The following is a 16,442-nucleotide window of genomic DNA, read 5'->3' as shown; positions in this document are numbered from 1 at the left end:
AGCTGAAGTGGATGTTCCAGCCTTATATCAGGAGCATATCAAAAGTTCTTGAACAGCCCAAGTGTCCTGTAAACGGGGTATTAATTAGGAAAAGACTAAAAGCAACTTAACAACAGCTGAATTTCAGTCAGGTGTGATGTTAATGCAGGCTGAGTAGTTTTGAATATTTTATATGCAGCCAGTGACACAGAGAAAAAATGTGCAGTGCAGAGTACCCTGGTACCCTTCTCTGTGCTTCCAGCCCAGCCCTGCTCAGCATTTCTTCTGCTCACATCTCCGTGTCCCCAAAAGGAACTGTGTCCTTACCCTGTAAAATCTATAAAATGGCTCAGTGAAGCAGAAGGCTTGAGGTCAAAACATTTGGGAATTTAGAAGCACCAGGAAGAAGTCAGAGAGAAGACCTCATAGGCTGAAATATTGTGAATTGCCTCTCCTTCAATTGAGTAGGGGAGAGTGTAGTCAGGGATTATGAGAGATGAAGAGGAGCAGCCAAGTAATGAGTCTGGAGATGAAGAAATAGATTCATTTAATTTCATCTGCAGTGCAGCTCTGCATCAGTATTTGGGCTTTGTGTTTTCCTTGAAATCAATCCTGTATAGTAATGGTGTTAACAGGCACTTTAACACCTGACTCGTGGGTATCTCTTCTCCACCAAGTCTCTGTTTTTCCAGACAAATACAGTGTAGATAAAAACACAAGGTCTCCCAAACTCATGCCACGGCTATGCCAGGTTTTAGACATAAGTCTGGTGCTAGGCAAAAACACTATGCCTATGTCCTCAGGCCTACTGGGGCTCAGGGAGGGTGGGAAGGCAAGCATCCCTGAAAAGGCAAGGTCCTTTAACTCTTATCTTTTTGGAGGTGAGTACCAAAATATCCAGCTGTGACTGTGCTTCCATTAACTCTCATAAGACTTGGGAACAAGCACTATCCTATCAGCTCCAGTGCATGTGGCTCACAAAAGGTATGGTTGTACCTCTGAATGCCTGAGAGGGCATTTTTAATGGGGTGGTAGGAGAACAGGGACATAGAAGATGTGCAGATTTGGTAGAAATAGAAATATCCTTTCTTAATTTTAAAGAGAGAGGAAGGATTTTGATGAATCCCATCCCCAGAACCGTGGTTTAAGAAGTCATAAACAGTCTTTGCCAGCACTTAACTTTAGCATCAGTAGTTTATCAGCACATTGTTTCCACAGTTAAACAGATTTTAATTAAATGTGACTTTTGTTCTGCTTATTGGAAGAGCCTTCCCCTTTGGATTTGAGCATCACAAAGGCTTGAGGAGTGCAAGAGAATTAGAAAGCAAATAGGAGGATCAATCACATCAGACTCTTGCAATCCATGTCCATCTCTTTTTTTGTAATATACTTATTAGATTCTTATTGTCAGGAAGGATTAGTGTTATGATCTCTAGGAATTCCTTTCATTGCCCCGTAAGGCGAGGTAGTGAAGTGTGTCTGCTTTTCTTAACAATAACACTCTGGATTTTCTCCCTCTCCCTTCTCTCCACCCATATCCCCTCCTCTCTGTTGTCTCCTCTCCCACAGAGATTTGTGCAGCGGACTGCGGAGGACATGGCATTTGCGTCGGAGGCACCTGCCGCTGCGAGGAGGGCTGGATGGGCACAGCCTGTGATCAGCGAGCGTGTCACCCACGCTGCAATGAGCACGGCACCTGCCGGGATGGCAAGTGTGAATGCAGCCCGGGCTGGAACGGAGAGCACTGCACTATTGGTAGGGAGAAAGAAAACCCGACTCCTTTTAAGAGAATAATTGATGATCAGGGAGGAGAAAAGGCGCATGCTTAATTGAATATGTGTGACTTAGTGTAGCATGAGCACCTTTGTTCTTGGATTTCAAACTCTGACATCATACATTTTCATGTGGGAACAAGACAAAATGTCCTTTCATTTGTTGGTGACATGGCTATATATATTTTTTATTATCAGACATGAAGTACACCTATGTGGTGTTTGACAAGCCTTTAAATGTCAGCTAGAAGCTTTTTTAAAAAACATCCCACTTCGCCTCTCTTGAGAGGTCTTTCTGTGGCCTCCAAGACTCCTCTGCACTGTAGTGACAGCATTTTTAGAAACATACATCTGATTTTAAGTTTTCTTTCCTTGTATTTGCCACATTATTTGCACTGTCACTTTGCTTGCCAGTATAAAAGAGGAAACTGCAGTCAGATGATTTCTGGCTGGTATTTAACTCTGTCTTGCGTATGCCTAGTCTGTTCTGCTACCTTTCTAACCATTTCACTTCCCTCTCACTTTGGTTCTGTATTCCTCGTGCACCTGGCACTACTCATGAGCTCTCTCTGTCATGTCGCTTATTATTGTTATTATTAATAAGAAGCCAGCAATATGCCTAAATCATGCAAAGAGATTCAGTTCTCACATTAAGCAATTTGCAGCATCCTTAATGAACTGCCTTGGCTTCACCTTTCTCCATCTCACTTAAGTACTTAATGCATTTTCCCTTCTTCCTTTTTTTCTGACTGTTATGCATTCAGCCTCTTCAGTTCCCCTTTCATAGTCATGCTATAAAATCATAAAACTCCCGAGATACTTTTATTGTATATTAATGGAAAACTAAATTAGTGAATCCAGTTCTGTTCTCAATAATGCCTGTGTGGACCCAAAAAAAATCAGTTGACTTTAAAAGAATTGCTCCAGAGTAAAAATTCTCCTCAGTCATTTTATTTTAATCATCTTCTTTTAAAGACAAGAAAATTTACCTCTATGTTGCTTTCATTATGTCATGATAACTAAAAATCACACTACATCAAGACTAACCACTAGCAATACGTGGGCAAATATCAGCATAGTTATTGTGTGGATTAGCAGCTTAGTTACATGAGACATCACTTCCTTTGCTTGAACACCAGGTGCATTTGCACACACAAAGACAGGAAATGAAGCCTGATCTCAGTATTTTAATTTCAGCATTAGGATAATGGTACAAACCATATCTGTGGCTCAATTTTACTTATCATTTATTTATGCTAATGTCACCCTATCACATTATGGTCTCCACATGCATCCCCCTAGTGAAAAATATCTAGCTTTTAAAACTTCTTCAGTCTCATTAGACATTACATTCTGCTTTCTTGTCGATGTCCCTAGCAGCTTTCATTTCTCTTCCAGAGAAAGGGATTGAAAAAACCACCTTTCTTAAATGACTTTAAATGACAAGAGAGCAGTCCTGTGTTAATTGAAGTCCTCTGTTTCTATAATACTATTTTATAGCCTTTTATTTAAGCAATTTGATTTGGAAAGCAACACAGATTCATGAAAGAGGTTAAAAAAAAAAAAAGTTCAGCAAAAGGCCCCAAATCCAGGGGACAGTTTTATATGGAACTTACTTATCCAGGAAAAAAAAAAAGCCCGATTCATACCCTTAGTGCCATTTTATTAGTTCTGCTGTAAAACCAAAATGCCATTAGTTCAGTATATGATAATTCTCCACACAGCTGATATGCCCAGACTGTTTTTGAACAACAAGCTTTTATCTTTCGTGGTAATTAAATTTACTTGTAGTATTTCTCACTCTAAGTATAAATGTTTTCATGGGGCAGGCCAGCACTGCAATGCAGTCAGCATTGAGATTTTACTGGTGCACACTCTCATTTCATGTGCCGCTACCTTGCTGTTGCAGCACTGCCTTGGTTTAGGAATCATTCTTTGATACTTGGAGTTCTGGAGCAATTCTGTTTCTTTTCACTTTCCTCCCTCCTCATCTTCTTGCATGGTGATTTAGCAACAAATTTGTACATAGTCTCCTGCCTCTGAAGCTGTAAACACTATTTCCTACAGAATATTTCATTGATGAATGTATAGAATGTAAAGGAGGTTTGGCAAAGTTGTAAATATCCGAGAAAACTGGATAGCTTTAGCAGGAGTAATAAGCTAGTTGTGTTGGCACAAATGAAAGGACATTGACTTGGAATTACGTTAAGTATGTGGAAAGCATTCCCCTTGTCCTTGTGTAATTTCCCTGCATGGCAAATTGTTCTGTTGATAGTAATTCCATATATGTCTATGTCATGGTCCGGTTTGCTTTAGCACTGACAAGCATAAAACCCCATTGCTGAAGTGATGCTTTACCAGTATTGCCATGTGTGCAGGCAACATGGTAGAAATGGATGATACCAGTAAGGGACACTTCTTCCATTTCCTGTCAAGTGTGTATGAGAGTAAGACATCCTTTGTTTTGTACGTCATAGGAGGCTCGTTCTCATGGTGTTCAAGGAACTCTGATCCCAGTGGATTAATTTTGTTTGCTCCTACAAAGAGTTGTATCACTGAATGCACTATCTTGATTGCTCACATTCAGAGATTTTATTAGAGTAACCCCAGTTAATTCCCAACTAGGAAATTGATGCAGAAGCTTGCATTCATCGTCCCAATTCAGCAAACTTAGTGCAGGAGAGTAGAGCAGAAAGTTGATTAACTGCAGAAGGGTTCGGTTGATTTCTGAAAGGAACAAAACATACCATGACAACAGTGTCAGTGCCAGACTCCTGTGATGGGTTCTCCAGCATGTTCCAAATTCATCCCTAGTTAGAAACATTGCAGAAATTCAAGTTTCTTCTGTTCTGGGCCAAACTACATCCAGGGAGCATGGTGGGTTTTAGGAGCATTGAGTTTAAAAGATGAAATAAACCCTCTTACTGTGGGCTCTGAAAAGCCAAGTTACATTTCAGCTCAGCTCTGTAGTTGGCTGCTCTAAGGGTTTGCCTCACAGGAAGCAGCACAGAAAATTTCCTGGGTTTAATAAAGAGTCATAGAATCACAGAATTGTTTGAACCTTAAAGATCATATAGTTCCAACCCACTGACATGGATAGGGAACCTTTCACTAGACCGGATTACTCCAAGCCCCATTCAATGTTGTCTTGAACACTTCCGGGGATGGGGCATCCACAGTTTCTCTGGTCAGTAGACAGTAAAAAATTTCTTCCTAATACCCAATCTGAACCTGTCCTTCAGCTTAAGGCCATTCTCCCTTGTCCTATGATTGCAAGCCCTCATGAAAACTCCCTCTCCAGCCTTCTTGTAACCCCCATTTAGAACTCCAGAAATTTCCCAGAGCAGTAACAGCCTGGCCCCAAATTTGTTAGAGCTGATGATATGGCCTGGCTAGTGCCCAAGGTGCTGTGCATCCCAACTCAGAGAGGCAAAGGGAGAGTTCTTTCTGCCTACTTGGCCATTGCACTGAGGTGGTCTCCCATATGTGAAGGTCTCTGTATGACATTTTACTACCAACAGCTCTTAATGCTATGATTCATACAAGGTCATTTAGAAAAATAATGGCAGAGAGGGCTTCCCTGCATGGTGGAATTGGGATATTCACTATCCTTGAACAGCCTGGACGCAAGACCAAAGCCATCTCTGGAAGTTCAGTTACTGCAGCTGAATACTCCAGAGTATCTGGAGCACTGAGGGACCAGCAGTTAGCTCTCCAAACACTCCCCAGCCTACCTAGCAGGATTTCAAAGCACCTCAGTGCCTAATCCCCACTGATCTCCACAAAAGCTACATGTTTAGCTCCTTTAGGAAGTCTGGTCCTGGCACGCACAGGTGATGTATGCAATAACAATGCCCAGACAGACAGGCAGACAGCCTGTCCCACACCGGCTTCTGCTTACGGCGCCATCAGCCTGGGTTTTGTTTTACATAGCAAAACTCTGATTTTTGAGAAATCTGCCCCTTTAAGTTTGCCTTTCATCAATCTTCTTGCATAAATAATCACACGTGTTCTGAATAGCTGAGGTTGTAACCAGTGCCTCTCCGTTTCTGCGGGAGCAGCTGGAATCCAGACAAGGCACTTTACAGGTGGATCCTGGTCTCTTTTCCCCAGTTTTCTGACACTTCACTTGTGCCCTTTGAATCCATAAAGCAACTCAGTCCATGCATGGCCCAAGACAAAAATAAGCCTCCCAGTGTCTGGGGAAGGTTGTTGCTATCTTGTAGATGTGGTGCTTAGGGACAGGGTTTAGTGGTAGACCTGGAATTACTGAGTTAGTGGTTGCACTCGATGATCTTAGGGGTCTTTTCCAATTTTAATGATTCTGTGATTCTACCCTCTGCCTAATACTCAGTGCTCAAGCGTATCCACAGCAGAAGCTGAGCTGTGTGTGACCCTCTGGCACTCACCCTGCCTGGTTGAGATGGGTACCTTTGGGCAGGAGAAGACCATGGTTATAGCAGTCAGTGGAAAATACACACTTGCTGCTTTTTTCTGACATTGTCTTGAATCAACCTGAAGGTAATCTGGCCTTAAATAGTTTGGCAGCATATTTGCCAGTAAATATTAAGCACAGATGAACTTCAAAGACAGTGTTTTCCCTGACCCTGTAGCATAAACTTCTTATGCCATCTCTGGTTCAGCAATGGATGTTTACTTTCTCCTCTCCTTCACATTTGTGTGATCTCAGTTTAACTCCAGTGATTTCACTGAGGCTCTGTCCACCTCATAAGAAAGATAAAGGGAAAAAGAGTATTTGTAAAATGAAGAAGGAGAGCATGGTGGGAAACAAGTCCTTCTCAAGGACCTGCCTGCAGCATCTCTCACTTCTCTCTTCCTTCCCTCCCTCTCCGTGAGCCAAGAGAACTACTCGTTATCATTCCCATTGTGTTGCAGACAAAGCAAACTAAGTTAGCTCAGGCTGGTGAAACGAGCAGGCTTTCACACTGAAAAGTGGTCACATGAACTCCTCCCACAGCAGCTATAAAGTGGCTTCCAGGAGTAGGGTGGTGATGTGGAGCTGAGCGTGGTGGTGCCTTTAGGTGCAGAGGACACCTTCTGAACTCCTACATAATTTTTCAGCACATCCCACATGCCCACAGGGTTTCTAAAGGAGTGTCTGTAGGGAATAAGATGATATTTTAATGCCAGAGGTACAGCCTATATGGGTTTACAAAAGAAAGATTCCTGCCACTCCCACAGGAAGCCCCGTTATTTTTCAAATTACAAGAAAACGTTGATACATAACTGACACATGGTTGGCATTGGCAGCTGCCTCCACTGTCATCAGCTGCATAGTGACTGCCTGAGTTAACAGGTTGGGCTGCTGTGGATGTCAAAATCCAAGAGATACATTCCTAGGCTTCAGCCACCATCCAAGCAGATGGTGATGCTGTGCTTCCTGCATCGCTCCCACCAGATCAACGTGATTAATTCACCTCTTTGCCAAGCCTCATAACTGCCCCACACTACGTGAGCTCTCCAGCCCTCTCCACTTACTGACAATAGTTCCTACACAGATACATTACATTCACAGGATGGAAAAATAATTCCTTCAAGGGCCATGACCTCCCAGGTGGGCAGTATGCCTGAACGGACCTGAAACAAAAGCTTCTTCAAAAAGTACCCGGACACAACTGAGACACAGATTGCAGAGAGCAGGCAAGAGAAATAATGTTTAAGTAGGTATTGAAATAGAGAAATGCAAGACTCAGAGCCTGTTTTTTATTAATGAAGACAAGCTGGTGTTAGGGCAGAGAGTGCCGCCTGCTGGCATGCACCAGGGCTCTCCGAGGCAGGACTTGTCTTTGCCACCAGGTTTCTACTTGACACCAGAAAATCAATAAGAAGGTGGTCTTCCAAATTAGTGTTCCATGTGAATTGGGTACCTGACTGCTTCCATGACATCTATAACTTTCTTTTTTGCTTTTTCTTTTGCCCACCTTGAAATTAATATATTAGTACTTGCCTATCTGATAGAGTTGCCTTGGCAGCTCAATTTGTAAAGTAATTTGATCTGGGGCTAGAAAATGCTGTATAAATGCAGTGTATTGGCATTAGAAGGATCCAGGGAAAAGCCTCTACCAGTCTGGTAAGGTCACAGAACTGTGCCTCTTTATGTGGAAAAATACAAGACTATCAGGTAAGGTGGAGGACTTCCAAATGGCTCTCCTTTCCTGATGAAATGCAAAGCAGTCAGTAAAGTGGAGGGAGACTTGCAAATGAGCAGAGCATTGCAATATCCTGATATATATATATATATACATATACATATGTACCTATATATATATATATATACACACACACAAATATATATATAGAACTGTCCTGGTTTTCTTCCTGATCTTAATGAGCAAAGATGACTGGATGCCTTAACACAGCCCTCTCGAGCCATTTGACTGAGGAGCACTGTGCTCCACCCTTCTTCCTTTTTTCTCTCCTCATAATCAAGGTTTTTCTTTTCATATCACAGCAAACTCTCCTTTGCCTTTCTAGCACCTGCACAGTCTCGTAGTAAGCCGCAATGCACTTATTCAATCCTACCTTAAATGTCCTGTCTTTTATCTCCCAAGCTCACTATCTGGATAAGGTAGTGAAAGGTATGCTCTTCCTTCCTATTTTTCCTATTGTCTTTGTGTTTCTTTTTAAAAAATGCACCGTGAACATGCTGTGTTGAGGTTGCATCTCTTCCTCATTGTCACCACAGTGGTCTCTAATGTCTGGAAGGGTGAACTTTCCAGTCATTTAGGTAGGAAATACCTCTGTAAGTGCTGTGACCCTGTGTTAACATCGTATCAGTGTTCCTACCCATTCCCTTGTCCCTGCCCTCCCCTTCAAATCATCTCTCATCCTCACCCTTCCCACTCAGGTAAGGCAAGTCAGGAGAAAACAAGTGTCTGTGAATACAGCAGGAACCCTGTAGAGTGATGTATTTCAATTAAATGTCTATGGTCCATTTTGTAACACAGGTGAGTGCACTTTCTGTGTGGAGTCTTCATGTTTTTGATCCACAACTGCCAAGTCTTGCATGGGAACTTTCACTAATGATATATTGTTTTTTTTTTTTTTCCTAATACAAAAATGTTATGATCCAAAAACCTCTGTTTGCATAGATCTGCAAAATCTGTAGAAATTAGTGATGCTGCATAAATGTACACTACAACAAAATCCAACCTTATGCTCCTGTTTGTAAGTGTAAAGCAAGTCTAGGGCCCAGGACTTTCTTCAGCAAAGAAGAAAAGGAACTGAACTGTTACAGAACAGAGATCATCTGCTGTTTAAAAAAAAAATCACATTTATTAATCAGAACAATGAGCTAAATTACTTCAGGACTTTTTAATAGAAACAGACAGTTCCACAATGCACTCAGCTTTTGAAGAATATTGAAATAGCATGCATATGGTTAAATACAACAATCTGACAATAAATATGATTGAGTTGGACTTAAATATTTTTTACATGGCTGATTTGACACTAACAGCAACACAGTGTTGACACCACACAAGCATCATATGTTTGCTGGTTAAACAAACCAAAAAATCAGGTTGAACAAATCAATTTTTTTCCGTAGTATTATCCTTCTTTTCAGGTTATGAGTAATCAAAAAGAACAGCTGTGAGAGGCTGAGGATGAAGAGCAGATATGCTGAAATATTGACCCTGTGAACAGTTAAAATGAAGTCTTTGCTATATAGGGCTTGTGTGGTGTGACAAGAAACATGGTTGCCCTACTGACTTCACTTCTCTGGGCGAGTTTGCAATTAATGATTTTCTGTTTTTTTCCATTGAGGATTAAAGGCAGATTCAGATACAACTGCAAATAGGGAAAATCTTTGAACAGATGAATATTAATGATGAGGAAGTGTCCATGGTTTAAAGACTTCCATCTTCAGTGTAATGCAGCAACTGGTACTGTCCTTGGACCCCTCTTTGTAGATCAGTTGATTGTACAGTGGTAGTTAGTTTTCTCTCATTGCTTAGCACCAAACAAAACATGCTTGAATTTATTTAAATTCGGAGGAAAAAGTACATTCTCTTCCTTAGATCAGGAAAAAAGGGTCATTTGTTGTGCCCTTTTGAAGTAATCATGGTGGCATCCTCAGAGGAAGATATGGGCCATCACTAGGAGTGCGATCAGAACCTACTGTTAATGTTCCACATCTCAGTGTTTTGCATTTCGAAACCCCAGGACTCCTTTTTATCTCAACATACATTGGAGAAGGTTACATCAAAAAGTAACAGATAAGCATTGAGGGCATAGAAAAGACGAAAAATCAACCTGCAGAGCCCGGCAACGAACCTTCAGTACTGATTTGCCCATTCAGTGGCCCAGTTTTATTTAACTAAGTCTTCTGTAGCTGTCATTATTCTTCTAGGTAGCTTTTTGACTCACCTTTATGCCCAATAATGAAGACACATTATATTTAGTGAGTATTTCAGGGGGTAACAGGTTAAGCAACATACTAAGAATAAAAGATTGTCTCTTGCTATGCATAGCCTCTTTTGGAAAGATTAGCAGTAGCTGAAACATTAAAAGTACATGGTTTTTTACTTGGCTAACTGCATGGTGTGCATTTTTCAAAACTAAATTACTCATGCCCTTTTGGCTTTCTTAATTATTAACATCTTTCTGGTTGAAATTCCTTCCCAGTAATCCTCTGTTGTCAAAGGGTGAGCCTGATTTACTGCTGAATCTTTCCTACAGCTTTACAATAAACCAGTAAGTCAAAGATGTAGAATTGTTTCTAAATGGGAGGGCAAGTTTCAATAGCAAACATCAGCATAATTAAACCAAGAAACTCTAACTAGACTCAGAGTAGAGTCTTCTAAACTAAGGCCTAATTAACACTGGTAATGCTTAAAATGAGAAGAGGTGCCTATTATTTTAATAATTAAAAGAGGTGCTGATTTTAGAGAGAGCTTCTCCATCCAAAGTATCATTGGATCTGAAGGTACATCAGCGTAATTAATTTCTATTACTGAATATCAATTCTTATTCTTCAAAATAATCATTAACCACATTAACGCTGTAGTGATGCATATATAAACAGCTAGTTTGAAATTTAAAGTTGCTGAACAACATTTGGATTCGGGGTGGCTGCAAGGTGTCTTCTTTGAGCTGCTCCTGAAGCATGAGAGCAAGTGAGAACCCAAGGTCTGACCAAAGCCAGTTCCCTCATGTGCACAGTTAAAAGTGTAGGAACTCTGGTAAATAACTTCTTAACCTTCCTGTTACAGGCTGCATCCGATTAAGGATTTCTGGATTCCCATCACCACAGAATATCATGGTGGTAGTTTCAGAGTTGAGTTGGTTTTGGGACGCTTTACCAAGCTTTCATAATTCACAGGGATCAGCTGATGCGTTACTCTTCACCTTTAGTCCTAGAGAAGCTTCTGTAGGTCTCTTAGGGGTTGTTGTTCTCTCAAGCTCCAGGTATTTGCATCTTCACCTGTTGCATTGAGCTGTGTCCTACTTGTCCCAGAGCTCAACCACTGTCTGTGGGACTTGCTAAGAACATCTGTCGGTGCTTTCCTACTGACAGTGAAGGAAAGATAATAAAATAGCCTTTTCTTCTAAGTCCAATTTCAAGTGGCAGTGAGGTTTGCCTTGAAGAAAAATACCAGTAAATGTTCCTTATAATTGGACTAATTAGAGAAGGCTTTAACTGTACAGATCATTAAGAGCAGATTATTTTACCAACAGTCTTAAAAATTGCAGGATAACTTCGGGTGACAATCTCCTTTGACTCTGGTACTCTTTGCTTGTCTGTTTCAAAATTAGCCCACTTTTTATATTGCTTCCCTGGTCTGTTCTCTCACTTGCATGGCAGACCTGACATCTTTGTAAATACCCTCCAGAATCTTTCAGCAGCACTTTCATGTGCTTAAGTTTGAAACTCATATAAAGGGTTTCCTCCCCCTTTTCCAAAAAAGCCCTATTCATGTATTTAATTCTCTTAGTCACCCAAATACAGCTAACACCACAAAACAGGAATAATGGATTATTAGTGACTTCTAGCTATGAGAAATCAGAGCTGCAAGATTATGGTGGTGTAAATCTCTGAGAATTAAGCCGTCCCGCTGTGTTGACATTCAGAAGCACTTCGGAAACAAGATGATCTCTTTGCTTTATTCCCCAGCATGGGGGAAAGGAGAGGATAAAGTTTATTTTGTACCATCTTTTCATCAAGTGCTTTGAAGTGCATTGTTTGTGGAGTGAGGAGTATTGTACCATCCTATCTCTGTAGTGTAAGTGATGGTCAAGTCTCTTTGCAGTGAACCAGTTCAGAAATGGCAGTACTTACAGGTCCATTCTCCTAGATCTATTGTCTTACGCATCTCTGTTGTCTTCTAACTTTCTGAAGGCCCAAGTCCTCTGACAGCTGCTGTTTAATTTTTTTTTTCCGTATTAATGGTTTACTTTCTCTTTACTTCTTAAAAATGTCTGCTCTCCCACCAAACCATGACACTGGAGGGGTTCAGTTTAATCCTCACAGCATTGAAACTTTGATGAACCTTGTAATGTAATGGTAAACATCAGAAAACTTCTCTGTTCCTGTACCTGTGAAGAACCATTTATGTCATTAGGAAACAATTCTTTCTGGCTCCTTGGAAGAGCTTTGTCTACTAAGAACCAAGAATAACTTTCTCCATAGTGGGAAGGGACAAAATTTCTAGACTTAAAAGGTGCCAAGACAGTGGAGCATGAAATTACAGGTAGGAGTTACCCTACTTTAGGTATCTACAGATGCTTATGTCTCATCTGGTCACCCTGGGTTTCCATAGTGCTCAAGAGGAGGAATAGATATTTTGGGAAGGCATGATCTCATGAGATGCTCATTCTCTTCTATCTCTCCTCTCCTGACTGATGTTCTTCCTCTTCTTGTCCTCTTTCTGAAATGCTTGGCTTACTTTCCCTGTGTCTGGATCAAGAAGATTTCAGAGTAAATCCTGAAAGTCCATTCAAATAGTCTCAAGCACATTTCATATAGACAATGACTTCCACACAAAATTCAAACACATAGGGTTGAAAGGGGTCTCCTCAGTTAGAGTCTAGTCTTCTGCTGGCAAGGGCAGCCACATTGTGTAAAACTTGGTATGAATTTACCAAGCTCTATGGATAAATAACTGAGGAATCTTCTCCTTAATACTCCCAGAGGGAGACTGCTCCAGAACTTCATTCCTTTGATCCTGGCAATTGATTTTTTTCCTTTCTAATTTCCAGCCAGAATTTATTCATACTTGGTTTATGTCCATTTGTTCTTGTGCCGGCATTATTCTCTTTACCTTAAATAGCTTTTAAGAAGTTTTCCTTTCTCAATGTTTATCTGTTCCATGAACTTGTGGAAAAAATCATAGTCTTTCAGCCACTATTGTGCTAGGAGAGACAAATCAAGCTCTTCTCATTTCCTCAGATGCCGAAGGTGCCTCATCCAAACTATATCATCTGTTTCCTGCCGCTCCAAATTCCCTTTTTCCTAAGCCTTGGAGAGTAGAGCGCATGCAGTTCTGTATGAGATCCTCATTTTTATAGCTACATTAGTTTTCCCTTACACTTCCTGGACACTTCTCACATGAGACAAGATCATGGTGTCTTCAGCTTCTCTTCATTCAAGTCTTTCTGGTTCTCACTTCACTCCTGTCCAGGTCAACACTACAGCACCTTTGTTCTGCCGAGTCTCTGCAAGTGTAGGATAGAAGAGAACTTTTCAACAAGGGTTTTAAAAGTGTCCAGGGAGTAAAAACAAGAGGTGTCCTCAGTGGTGGTGCACCAGCCAAGCTCTAAGAGAGCCATACAGTATACACATAAAGCAAGATTTCTTCAGAGGTTTTTCATCTAGACAAATTAAAGCACCCACAGAGAAGCTGTGTATGTCCCATCCCTTGAAGTGTTCAAGGCCAGTTTGGATGGGGCTCTGAGCAACCTGGTTTAGTGGAAGGTGTCCCTGCCTATGGCAGGGAGATTGGAGCTGGATGACCATTAAGGTCCATTCCAGTGGAAACCATTCTATGATTCTATGATCCTATGATTTATGGAGAGGGGGGAAAAAGTCCTATCTCTACTGTCAGGATGGTCCCATCCAAACTGGATTTATGTACTCCAAAATGGGATTACCTACCTAGCTAAGTAATTTTAGGAGGTTATTTAATACACTTCTTCCTCTTTCATTCTCAAAATAGCTGAATGTTTTCAGCTTGTACTGAAAGTAAGTAAAAGGAACAAACATATAAATTAGCTGTAGAATGGAAAAAATCAGATTAAATGGTTAAAAGTTTGGCACTGTTGTAAGTAACTGAAGGCAGGATATTAAAATGGAGAATTTCAAGTAGCCTTGCCTATAAATAACTCTTCTGTAGTACATAAATACTAATATAGTGTATAAATACCAAAATACACAACAGCATGCTCACACATACACACACATTTTTTGCCCCATCCCAGAATGCGCATTTTAAAAGACTGAAATGCAACAACTATGTTTGTAAATGAAAAATATATTTAAGATCCTTTTAAAGGACTTTTCCTTACCACCTTTGTTCCTTTTTCCATTTGGTCCCTGTAAATCAGTCACTTGTTAAAAAACCAATCCTAGAAAATATTTGGTTTTTTCTGTTCACTGGGAAAGGTTCTATGAACTTAAAAATCTCCCTGTGAAACAATTTTTTGTTTTAAAGGCATTTCTAAGCCCCATTTCCCCAGTGCAGGACACACTATTACATGGGTTGCTCTAGATGGGGTCCCACCTCTGCCTTGGGGAGACACTCACATCGTAAGGTCAAACAGGTGTCAAGACAACACACACCTCTTCACTGTCCTTTAGGACAGGCTAGGTCTGTGTCATTCACATGGGTTCACAAACCTGTCTTGCAAAGCTGAGAGCCTGAAAAAACTCAAACTATGTGGCAGGATTGCACAATACACACAGAGAAAGCATTAAAGCAAGGCTCAGGAAGACTGAATTGTGTCCCTGGTGTAATCAGTCCTGCTGAGTGACCTTCACAGTCACTTCAGTCTCTTGTACTTCAGTTTCCTAAGCTGTTAAGTGTCTCTTATATTTCTCACAGTTTAGTGGTAAAGATTTTTGAGCTCTGGAGGTAAAAAGCCCCCAGAAGGGTATAAACTAAGCAGCCTCCCTCACACCACGCCTTACTGTGGAAATTACTCTATTTTCTTGAAGGAGTGGGATGAGGGGGAAGTACAAAAATCTCAGCAGCAGGTCATCAAATGAGAAAATCAAACCCTAGTGAGCAGACTGGGAGGTTGGTGTTCATCCTCCCTAACTAATTTTTATCACCTATAAAATGCCTGCTTCTGTGCTGGGCTCTCTCTAGTCACTGGGGAGAAATGGGTGTTTCCAGAGCATGCTTCAGCTCATCACCATGAGCATCAAGCCTACATGAGGAGACTTCTGCCCTGGGACAGTCTGTCTCTCTGCTTAGTACAGAGAGTTGAAGGTATCTGAGTTATAGATTAATTTGAACTCGATGAGATTAATCCCTCCCAAAATTACTACAGTAAAGGAACTGTATGTCTTCTAAATATTTTCTGCTTTTCCCTTTCCAGCTGGTTTTTTACCAGTCTGAGATGTCACTATTACTGAAAGCCAGCTGCTTTATCCTGCTGGGTGCTGGGAACTTGAGCCCCAAATGCAATTTAGGTAACCCCAAGTACTGGTCTTATATGGCAAATGTTTTGATAGGCTCAGAGGGCAATATGCTGCCTTGCTTTTACAATCAATGAAGCAGGAATATCTCAGTGTCCCCCTGAAACTCACCATTTCCTCAGTGCAGTGAGTGAGGTTGCGCTGTGAGGACCTCCTGGGAGAGCCAGAAGCAGCTGCCCATTGAGTGGTCACCACCATCCTGACACCAAAGCAGGTTCATTCCAGGTGGGAAGGCACCAAGTGGGAGTGGAGAAATAGAAGGCAAAGGGGAAAAAGGAGTTTAATGAGGCCCTTTCCAGGCTGTGTTGCTTTGTGTTTCGAGTGTGTTTGAACGTGTGGCTGTTTGCCTTGCAGAGGGATGCCCTGGCTTGTGCAACGGCAATGGCAGATGCACTCTGGACATGAACGGCTGGCACTGTGTCTGCCAGCTGGGCTGGAGAGGAGCAGGCTGTGACACTTCCATGGAGACGGCATGTGGCGATGGGAAAGACAACGATGGAGGTAGGACATGAGCACGTGTGATATGTCAGGCTTCACAGAGCCTATAAACCTCTCACAGTGAACAGTCATCTGGGCTTGATTCTGCAGGGCAGATTGTTTTTTGACAGCTGGTAGAGAACAGACAGCGAAATCTGCCAGGCTGACTCAGCCAGAGTGGATTGGAATTCAAATTAAATGAGTTTGGATCTGGGGTGCCAGGGCTGAAGAGGGACATTTGTTTATCTTCAAATCAAGTCCATATAGCAGAGAGCAGGCAGAGGCTGTGCACCTGTCCAATCCCTCCACCCCAGCCGAGTGGCTCAGCAGTGACACGATGGGACCACCTCAGACCGTGAACATCCCTGACTCTTCAGACTTTGCCCTCACTGCCTGGGGCTTTCATCTAGACTCTTCAGTCGGTCACTTGGAATGGATATTCTGCAGAAACTTAGAGGCTTGGGTGACTGATCCCCATGCCCACAAGCCATCCAATCCCTCTCGAACCATGTTTTATTGATTACTGTTCCGTATATAATGATGTCAGGCAT

General features: G+C 41.6%; 1 protein-coding gene across 12 annotated transcripts in view; it reads left to right on the top strand.

Annotated features, from left to right (window-relative positions):
- Window positions 1–16,442, top strand: part of TENM4 (teneurin transmembrane protein 4) — a 1,362,823-nt gene that overhangs the window by 1,239,330 nt on the left and 107,051 nt on the right. For 8 of the 12 annotated variants that reach the window (XM_039562133.1, XM_039562144.1, XM_039562168.1 and 5 more), the window contains 3 exons: window positions 1,549–1,734; window positions 8,324–8,350; window positions 15,769–15,915. In XM_039562133.1, coding sequence (XP_039418067.1) covers window positions 1,549–1,734; window positions 8,324–8,350; window positions 15,769–15,915 — 360 coding nt within the window. The remainder of the gene's footprint in view (window positions 1–1,548; window positions 1,735–8,323; window positions 8,351–15,768; window positions 15,916–16,442) is intronic. The other 4 variants (XM_039562174.1, XM_039562160.1, XM_039562156.1 and 1 more) reach the window with 1 other exon arrangement.

The sequence above is a fragment of the Corvus cornix genome, chromosome 1, assembly GCF_000738735.6.
Source record: "Corvus cornix cornix isolate S_Up_H32 chromosome 1, ASM73873v5, whole genome shotgun sequence".
NCBI classification, from domain to species: Eukaryota; Metazoa; Chordata; class Aves; order Passeriformes; family Corvidae; genus Corvus; species Corvus cornix.
The sequence above is the reverse complement of the archived record's forward strand: the minus strand, read 5'-3'. Positions and strand labels throughout refer to the sequence as shown.